This window comes from Apaloderma vittatum, unplaced genomic scaffold (assembly GCF_000703405.1).
Source record: "Apaloderma vittatum isolate BGI_N311 unplaced genomic scaffold, ASM70340v1 scaffold2272, whole genome shotgun sequence".
Taxonomy (NCBI): domain Eukaryota; kingdom Metazoa; phylum Chordata; class Aves; order Trogoniformes; family Trogonidae; genus Apaloderma; species Apaloderma vittatum.
In genome coordinates this window covers 17,934-28,211 of record NW_009705099.1, presented here as the reverse complement: position 1 = coordinate 28,211, position 10,278 = coordinate 17,934, and the positions used below count along the sequence as shown (strand labels likewise).

At 41.7% G+C, this 10,278-nt stretch overlaps 1 protein-coding gene across 1 annotated transcript in view; it reads left to right on the top strand.

Annotated features, from left to right (window-relative positions):
* Positions 1–10,278, top strand: part of LOC104270789 (chromosome unknown open reading frame, human C20orf194) — a gene marked incomplete at both ends in the record, with an annotated part of 44,093 nt that overhangs the window by 16,590 nt on the left and 17,225 nt on the right. The window contains 4 exons of the mRNA XM_009865254.1: positions 4,225–4,371; positions 8,175–8,263; positions 8,503–8,601; positions 8,851–8,968. Coding sequence (XP_009863556.1) covers positions 4,225–4,371; positions 8,175–8,263; positions 8,503–8,601; positions 8,851–8,968 — 453 coding nt within the window. The remainder of the gene's footprint in view (positions 1–4,224; positions 4,372–8,174; positions 8,264–8,502; positions 8,602–8,850; positions 8,969–10,278) is intronic.

Genomic DNA, 10,278 nt, shown 5'->3' with positions numbered 1-10,278 from the left:
GACACAGGACTCTACGCTTGTGCTTATTGAACTCCATGAGGTTCCCCTTTGCCCAGCTCTCCAGCCTGGCCAGATCTTGTTGGATGGCAGCACAGCCTGCCTGGGTGTCAGCCACCCCTCCCAGTTTCGTATCATCAGCAAACCTGCTGAGGGTGCTCTATCCCCTCATCCAGGATGTTGGTGAAGTTATCAAAGTGGTCTTAGTCGTGTGGAAAATTGATTTTTATTAAAAGAAAACTCAGAGAGCATAGAGTTCGTAGGACATCCAGCACTCTGAAGTGAGGGACAGAGAAAAGTTCAAGGCCTTGTGAAGTCATATGGTGTATGGGAGGGCAATACACTGCCTTCCAGTCAAAATATCTTTAACCTTCAGTCAAATGTTTGTGGCAGAGCACTGCTTATCTCTGGAGAGGTCATGAGCAGTGTCTGTCTACTGTCACGGAGCCTCGTGGAACTGACAGGGTGACGGGAGCGAGTGCTTCACGTTTCCCAAGCTGGGAGGCGAGAGGGAAAAGCATGTTGCTTGTAGTTACATATTCTGAGTAACCACAGTGAAATCACACAATGTTAACCATCAACTTCTGCCATTCTTGGGATCATCTTGTGTCACTTCACTTGGCCAACATGCCATGCTGCTGGTTTGGTTTTCTGGCTGAGTGGGATTTGAGTCAGGATAATGATAGCAACTCAGCTTTTATTTTTTTCCCCCCCTCTCTTCAAGGCAGATAGCCTGGGTTAACGATCTGTTTTTCAGAATGGAAAAGAGACTATTCTGGTTGGTTATTGTTCCCTAAGCACTGAAAAAAAAATTTAAAAACTCTTTGTTTCCTTTAGTCTCTGTTTTCTTCAGGTGCAGTGTTAGACATTTGTTCGGTGACCTCCAGAAAGCATTGTGTTGCTATGATTTCATCATAGAATAGAGGAAACCGGTAAAATACAATAAAGGTGTGTGATTCAGTTGAGATGAAAACACAACAGCGAAGAGAATCTTACCTTAGTTGCCTTTTCTTGTAGATAGTGTTGATTGCCCCCTGGTAGTTTAAGAAGCTATTTTAACACTGACCTTCCTTCTATTGTTTGATTCAAGACACTCACTTTCATAAAACTCGCTATTTATGGGACCTGGCTATCATTCTTGAACTGATGCCAGATTTGTGTGTAAAGCTAAACCTTGACAGCGAGCATTTTATTGTTCGACTGACTTGGCATAATACAAGGGTGGAGAGCTTAAAATGTTAAGAAGTGACAGGAGAAGGAGGGTAATTGTTAGTAATGCCTTTTCTGGGAGCTGTTGCAACAACAATATTGGTGGAAAATAAAGGATAATTTAATGCTAGGATTAAAATTAAAGATGCCGAGACCTGAAGTGATTCAAAATACGATTTTGTAGCAGCTCTGTTGCCATGCCTGCTAGATACCTCAATGCAAGAGAGATCTTGAGGGGCTGAAGTGAGTGCAAAGGAGGGGAACGAAGCTGGGGAAGGACCTGGAAAATAAATCTTATGAAGAGCAATGGAAGGAGCTGGGGCTGTTGAGTTTGAAGAAGAGGAGGCTGAGGGGAGACCTCCTCACTCTCTGCAACTGCCTGACAGGACGGTGTGGAGAGGTTGGGGCTGGTCTCTTCTCACGGGTAATGAGCGATAGAACCAGAGGGAACGGCTGCAAACTGCAACAGGGCAGGGTTAGGCTGGGAATTAGGAAACAAATTTCCCTGGAAAGAGCAGTCAGACACTGGAACAGGCTGCCCAGGGAGGGAGTTGAGTCCCCATCCCTGGAGGGGTTTAAAGGTCGTTTACATGTGGTGTTGGGGGAGATGGGTCAGGGGTGAGCTTTGCAGAATAGGGTCAGTGATTGGACTCGATGATCATAGAATCATCGTAGAATGGCCTAGGCTGGAAGGGACCTTAGAGATCATTTCAATCCAGCCTCCCTGCCACCAGGGATGCCACCTCTCAACTAGACCAGGCAACACATGGGGACCGAACGGGAATCGAACTCGCAACCTTGACGTTGTTAGTGCTACGCTCAACTGACTGAGCTAACCGACCCCAAGGATCCCAAGGATCTTTTCCAACCTGAATGATTCTGTGATTCTATGTTTCTCTTTTTAACTTGAAAATGTCTGCAATCCTGCCTCCAACACGTGCTGCAGGCTTCTCTGTTCTGAGAAGCTGGGCACGTAGCTGCCGCCTAAGCTCCTGCAGTCCTTGAGACTTTTAGACATTGAATCATAGAATGTGTTGGGTTGGAAGGGACCTTTAAAGATCATCTAGTCCAGCCCCCTGCAGTGAGCAGGGACGTCTTCAACCAGATCAGATTGCTTAGAGACCCATCAAGCCTGACCTTGGATGTCATGAAGGATGGAGCCTCCACACCTCTCTGGGCACCTCACCTGTGCCCGTGTCTCACCACCTTATGGACACAGAGAACAGGGTAAATTCCTCATAAAACTGTATCATAAAAGTTGAAAGCAGAAACCGTCCCAATCTTAGCTGAGTCAAACGTGAATCTCCCTTCTCATAAGGCAGCTCTGTTCAAGCTCAGCCCCAGCCACTCTGGGAGAAAAAGAAGACCCCAAAGGCCACACTTGGTCTCCAAACGCTCAGGTGTCTTTGTTTTTTCTACTGTAGCTCTTTGTTGTCTCAGTAACCTGTGTCAAGACATCTTTACTGCATAGAGCTTAAGATAATACATCCTTGGTTTTAAAGTGTTACTTAAGATCAAGTATTTCAGCTTTTAAGTACTTGAATCCAGCATTCATTTTTGGCCATTAAGCAAGCGAAACCAATATTACTTAGATTTTACAACAGCTTTGAAAAACGTTGAACTGGAATCTTTTAACCTAATGTCCATGGGTATTATTGCTGCTTCTTTTCAAATTTTTTTTTTTCAATTTTTGGAACTCTAAACGTTTTCCAGGAGGAGGAGCACATTCTGTTGGACACTTCACATGCAAATTGCAACCTGTATGGGTTGTCCCTTTTAGTCACTTCTCAGGAAACCTGTAAGCTATCCTGCAGAATCCAGGATCTGTGGATCACATTCCAAAAGCCTTTTTCTCTTAAGAGAAATTGTTCTCTCTTTGGAGGATGTTTTTGGACATTCTTGGGTAAACTCAGTAACTTTAAGCGGATGGCTTTTATAATTAATCCCTCTGCTGGCAAAGAGTAGGGATTCTGTTTGCAGATGTCTCTGAATTTATACTGATTCTTGTGTACATGAGCTTTTTCTTCTTGCAAATTAAGCAGGATTTTTTTCCCACTCCTCATGTTGAAAAGGAGATGGATGCTACTGAATTTCTGATTTGAACCCTAGGTAGTGGAATCTCCATTTTCCAGGCATGTTTCATGCTGCTGAACTGTACTATTTTTCTAATACTTGGGCGTGAGCAGAGTTACAAGTCAAAACTCAAGCATAAAACACTTCAGCATCCTGCTAAGTTGTACATAAGCGTCTTGAAATCCAGAAAACCAAGGGTAAGATTGTTCTATTAGAGCAAAAATTGGGCCACCTCAGCTCAGTGCTTCTGAGGGAGATCGGTCTTGAGGGTTTCAGCTTCCTGTTGATAAAGACCTAGTTCAGGTGAAGAAGCAATTCATGTAGTGGAACTTGTGCTCGTTATAGAATCTGGGAGAAACAGGGCACTTCCAACATACGAATGACCTACACTTTAAATTGCAGGCCTGATAGTTGCACCTCGTTGCTGTATGGTTCCTTCCAGGTCCAAAACTCAAGAGCAGGGTATAAAAAAAAGTTTGCAATAGTGCCGTGATATCCTTCTGATGTTTTTTTAGCTGACAGTTAATTCATTCTTCCCGGATATTGGGGCCAGAGGAGATGTGTTGGGTGAAGGTGGTTTTCTTGTGGAGCAGAGGAAAGGGCTAAAGGTCTGGTTTTGATGGAGAGGAAAAGAGTTGATGTTAAAAAGCTTTTCAAGATGAAACAAAGCTTAGGTGCTAGAACAATCTCAGATGATTTCCTTAAAGCTTTTTGTATCCCTAATAGCCGCAAAACAGAAGCTGAGGAATACTCTTAAGTGGCTCCAGATGATCCTTCTGCTTCATACCTGTGCTGTGCAAACTAGTCAGTGTACAGATTTTCATGCATGCCTAGCCATGACTGCGTAATTCTCTCCTGATTTCTGTTATTTAATGCTGTTATTTAATGTATTAAGCCTTTTTTTCACTTTCAGTAACTTAATATGTCCTGTTTCTTCATTTCTAGGATTCAAACAGTATTGTTGCTGCTCTCTTTGTAGACTTCAAAAGTTCCTTGCTTGCTCATCTACCAATTGAATTCCATACCCAAGACAACTTTTTGATGTTTGCACTTTTCCCCAAAACAAAGATTTATAAAGCTTTTTATTCACAGGTAAAGTAAGAAAAAAGTCAGTTTGGGTGGGGGCGGAGGGAAAACCACACATTTGTTCTTTGTGCTTCAGTTGAGAAGCAAGGATGGTTTTGATCATGTCTGTCTTAACTAATTAAATGTAGAAGGAAGAAGGAGTTTATTTCTTGAACCGCTAAAGCTTGTCACCTAATAAGTAAATGAAGGAAAGATTCAAATTTTAGGTGTTTCTTGCATGAGTCCTAACAAGCAAAACCTTTTCCTATATCTCAGTGAACAAGCACTGTTTAGAAAGGAGAAGGGGCAGTTAATATCAGGGGCATCAGGTCAGGAAATCCATTCAAAACCTCCTCTGTGAAGCTGGGTGGGATTCCCAAAAGGCTTTGAGAAGGCTGGTGGGATTTTTGAGGCTGCTTACCTTTCATGTCAAATCCGGGTGTCGCAGCAGGAAGATAACGTTTTCAGTAGCGGCAGATAACGTAACCACGGGCAGGAACAACTTTGAAGATTCAGACTGAGTGTTAGTAGGAGGTCGGTGCAGTGACTGGAGTGGGTTGCCCCGACAGTGAACCTTCACCTTTTTGTCTGGGCAACTTCTTGAAGTCTTTGGGTCACGGCTGAGCTGATCCATGCTGCCAGCAGGAGGTGGGTCTGGACACCTCCAGAAACTCTTGATTCTCTGCGTGACCTGTGGCATCTGCTATGTGGCCTCGAGATTATCATAGACTGCCTCTCCACCTAGACTTTCCCAGTCCTTCCCAGTAGCACTGTTGCCCCTGATTTTAGGAACTTGCATGTGCGACAAACTTTTAACTTGTGGACGTGTTTCTAGTGACTGTGCTGCTCGTTAAGTTTAATGCTCGCCATGTGCTTTCGTTTTGTCTTCTCGAGGCAGCGAGTGGCTCCAAAAGCTTGTTTTCTAGTAGTTGCGTTTTAAATGTAACGCTGGTGTGTAATTGGCTGCAGCAATTGTATGTGGTGGCAGAGGTTCTATTGTGTTTTTTTCTGCGGTTAAACACATTTGGATCGTGATCCTTAGGGAAGTTTTGTTAAAGTCTTTAAGTGTCCCATATGGCATTGTATTATTCTCCAAGCGGATTGGCTTCGTGCATTGTAATGCAGAGGCTTTTAATAACCAAAACTTTGTAACAATAGCACTTTTGAGGAAATGAGCCTGAAGATTTTAGGACTTCATAAAGGGTTTTAATGTTTTTAGGGTTTTAATGTTTTTAGGGTTTTAATGTGCGATCATAACACTGGACTGGGAAAGACCACCTAGCTCAGTGAGTAGTCCCCACTGGTAGTATTAGTGTTACCAGAGTATTTCTCCTTCTTTAGTCTTAAGTGTTCAGATTCTTCCCACTGTTCCACTCTGTGATTTGTTGGGAATATTTTGTTTCTTTCTGAATTTTCAGCTTGTTTCATTACGTCTACTTTTAGATGTGTTGGGTGGTTGTTTCTTTTTCCTCAGGCTCAGTCAGCAGACATCCTTGAGGTACTCAGAAATTGTGCACCTAATCTTTCTAGTTTATTTGGCCTGATAAAATAAGACCAGGTCTTTTTTAATCCATACTTATAAAAAGTTCTCTTTTCCTCTGATCATTGTAATACTTTTCTTTTGATCTGTTTGGTTTTTTGACTGTACATATCCAAACTGTGTGTAGTATCCGAGATGGACGTATTTGTTTCTTGTGCAGAGGCAATAATAGTTCTCTCTTCTGAAAATCCAGAGGCACCTTCATTTGTCTTTACTTTTCACTTGCTGCCTTGATCATGCTCATTTTTTTTCAGAAACTCCTTCAGGTCCTTTCTCTGGTACTCGAGCTGATTCTAGAAATGTTTGCGTGATTCTTACTGCTTTCACACTTAGCTTCCTGCTATTTTCCTCTCTGTTCCTTCCATTCTTAGTTAGGTCTGGTTTTTCTATGAAGCCTCTCAATGCTGTGTAGACTGTCTGCCAACTCAGTTCCCCCAAGTGCTGTCGATTCACTTCAGTCTATGCCAAATCCATTGCAAGAGGATGTGATGGGGCATCCCCTACACAAATCTGCTAGTGAGTGTCCCCCAGCCTCCTGGGGTTTTTTTTTGTATTTTTTTTTCTTTAGTGCTATTTATTTTGGTCTTCCTTTGAGTTAGTTTCTTTTTTTTTTTCCCCCCAAAAAAGTTCTATACCCGGTTTCAGTTTCTGCTGTTTAGCAGCTCCTCGTGTGGCACAACACCAGTGGCTTTGCTCAAGTTCAAGTAGGTGAAACACGTCTTTTGTCTTGAAGATGTTATCACGCAAACAAAAACTACTCATAAGACCAAGCCGACCTGATTGTGGAAGCCACGGAAACATATATTACTGGGTTTTGTTGTTCAGATATTTACTGAATTCCTCCAAACTTCTTTCTGAAAGTCCATGCGCTGTTGAAGTCGCACCGATGTAGCAGTCGTTCCGCAAACCTGTAGTTACAAAGATTCACTAAAATGTAGGTACTGGTTTTACTCTTCTGCAATGTTATGGCGTGATACCTCCTTTCCTGGACATGTGCTTGAGTTACTCCAAGCCTCTGTGAAATAGGAAATGTCGGCTACTCATTCCTCCAGCTCTGAGTGTATTAAATTCCTCGTAACTGAGAGAGCTGTAAGATTTTGAGCACACAGAGCTGGAATCCGGTTCGCGGATCCTGCGAAGACAAGGCAGTGCCTTCCACCTCTTCACTTTAATTGGTAGAGGAGGAAAATTCGCTTAGGCTTTGGGATGTGTTGGTTTCTCTGGTTTCCTTTGCCTACTCTAATGCCTTTTTAAAAAAAAATTGAGTTACACAAAAAGGACTGCTTGATTTCTGTGGAGTTCTGTCTCAGTCTGACCTGTGTTTTCACTTTATCCCTGGCCCTTTGACTTCTAAAAAAAACAGTTTTCTGTTGACCAGTCGTTCTTTCCATCCCTCGTAGGCATTTTCCTCAGTCTCTTCCACGTGTTTTGAAGTGGTTATTTGTTTGGTTGCGTGGATCCTTCTACACAAGTAATGCTGTCTTGGTTAATATCAAAAGTTTATTTTATTTTGATGGTTTTTATCTCAGTACCATTGTGTTTAGGATGCCAGTTCGTTAATGGAAAGCAGTCTTTCCCCCCTGCAGTTGTTTTGTCTTGCAGCAAATTATTGTGAAAAATGACAAAGGCTGTTGCCTTTACTTAGTAAAAGAAGGGAAATACCGAGCACTTAAGTGACTGTGTGATTCATCTGAATCTGATTTCTAGGTTCAGACTGCCATTCATATTCATGTGCCTTGGCTGGAGCAGTAGGATGCGAGCCAAAAAACCCCGTTCCCTAGAGAAATGAAGGGCTCCCTTTCCTTTTGTGAAGAGATGGAAGTTTTTCTTAAATTTTTAGCTGCGACTCCTGCAATCTTACCTTCAGAAAATTGTGCTGATACTTAAAGGAAACTTAAATGAATGCAGTTCCTGCTGTACAGCAGTCAGACTGTAAATATAGAGCATTTTTATTAGTGAAGCGCACTGTGACTAAAAAATACACATGAATGGCACTGCTGCTTTGGTGGGTAAATAGTTTTCCTAGGGTTTTTTCCCCAGCGATGAAAATGGGAGCAAAACTAGACTTTTCAGTAAAGTTACCTCTTACAGGAGTTCCACTCTAGCCAGAGCGGAGCTTGGAAAATCTGATTTGTGGAGACTTCTTCCTCATTTTGAATTCTTGCAGCACTATTGTGGGATATTTAGTGGTCAGTTAAAATGCATGGGGGGGTGGGTTTATGTGAACAAAACCAATTTGAAATGTTTGCAAAATAATAACGCTTATGCCTAGGTCTGGCTTTTCTTACAGGTTTTCCCTTCGTGGAAAAACCAGACAAACTCAGGATTATCCTTCAAGGTTGTCCAGGAAGAATTCCTGTCCGTGGAACACAAGAGACTGTGAGTTCACGCCACTTGCTCCGATGCAGTTGTACCCTAACTGTGTGCTACGGTCCGAGAAGTGCTGCCACTCACAGAAGATTTTGATGATGATTCACCATGGAATTGTCACATTCTTAGTTCAATTCTTGCTTTTTTTTTTTGTACTAGCTAATATGTGCCATCTAGTTTAAAAAAAAAAAAAGATAAGTTTCTAGGTTTCTCCTTTAACTAACCAAATAATTAATTTTCTTGTTTAGGCTTTCCCCTGTCCAGAAGCTATTTAATGCCTCGTCTTTTCCTTCTGGGGAAAGATGCAGGGAACTGAAAATATCGTCTGCCCTTCCGCAGTTGGAGAGGTGAGAAATTGGGTTTTTTTATGAAACAATACAAAAATATTCTTGTATATGTAATATTCATTGAAAAATTGCTTATTTAATAACTCTGTCTTCACACTAGTTATTTTTATTCTGAGATGAATTATATCCTCTCTGGGAAGCCTCTGTTTTGACCTTTTACCAGTCTTATTTTAGTAATTGCCCAGCTCTTTATATGAATGAAAACTTCTGGTCTTGGTTCTAAGAAAGTAAAACTTTTATTTTTGAAAGGTTTGTGCGACATTTTACAGTCAGCAGTGTCAGTCCCGAGCCAATAATGAGAGCACATCTTCCTGTTCTATTGCAACAGTCAGAAATCAGCCCCGAGAGCAAAGCAGAAAGTGATAAGGTAAGGAAGCAACTCTGTCCCTAGTATGGAATATATTGCAAATATACTGTCACTGGTTCTCTTGCAGGTGACGTACTAAAGCACCGATATATGTTTAGCTGAGCTTTCTGCCTCCTTCTCCAGTACCACCAGCTCACTTCAAGGCTGTTTCTTAGACTAAATTACTCTTCCCTGTTTCCCGAATTACATTACGTAATTTTTTTCTTTCTTTTTTTTTCATTTAAGCAATCTTTCGGAAGTGCTAATGGCCCCTCAGCCTGATAAAATAGAGACTGAAAATGAGACGTAGATCTTCAAGTGAACAGTTTTCTTTAGTATCCAGAGAGTTAGCCCTAAAGCAGTAGCTTGTTTTTATGAATTGCTGAATAATTTAACTGAATTGTTCTCTGGAACATAAAAGTCCTTTAAATAGCATAGAGGTAGCACATGATATTTAACATTTGCTGATATTATCTGTAGAACACTCAGTTCTCTATAGGGGCAATAACAATTGTCAAACTTAAGGGGTGCTTTAAATAGCATTTTCAGGGAAAATATTTCCTTGTAACTTTCCAGCATTTGAAATCTGCTGTAAGCAAGAAAGAGCAGCAGAGATTTAGGCTTTCTCTTCAAACAGTGGATATGGTGGCAGACTTATTTCCTGGGATCTAGTGCAGAATTAAATTAGGTATTGATTAATAAACCCTTGTGAGTGTTTTGAAATCCGATTTTAAGTTGGGTTTAACCATCTTTGTGTACGTTTAAAAAATGAAAAAGGCAAATCTCTTTGTAGTGTTCATAAATTCCACAAAGCGTGCGAACTTGGTGCCTCTGATTTTGCTGAGTCGCTTCTCTCTACCTTATATGAATACTCATTTTCTGTGAGCATCCCAAAGTGATTTCGAAGATGGGATGCAAATAGTCTGCAGAGGTGCTTTGTGCAGGGATGGCACTGGTACGTTAGAGCTGTTACTGTGCAGCCTTTCTGCAATACGACTCAAAATGCAGATTTGCTGGAATTAATTTTGTGTATAACGTGCTTGGTTCAGCATCAGAAACCTCGAGTTGCTCATTATGTTTGACAAAACTAACGTGCACCCACGGTTTTTGAACCCTTTTGCTCAAAAACTCTTCTGTTTGTTTGAGCAGACCCTTTTCGTCACAGGGAACAAAACCTACTCAGTGTCTCTTGCAGTGTTTTGTCTGACATTCGCATTAATACTTGCATGGCAGGCTAGAATTACAGAATCATAGAATGTTGGGGTTGGAAGGGACCTCTAGAGATCATCTAGTCCACCCCCCTGCCGGAGCAGGATACCCCAGGGCAGCCA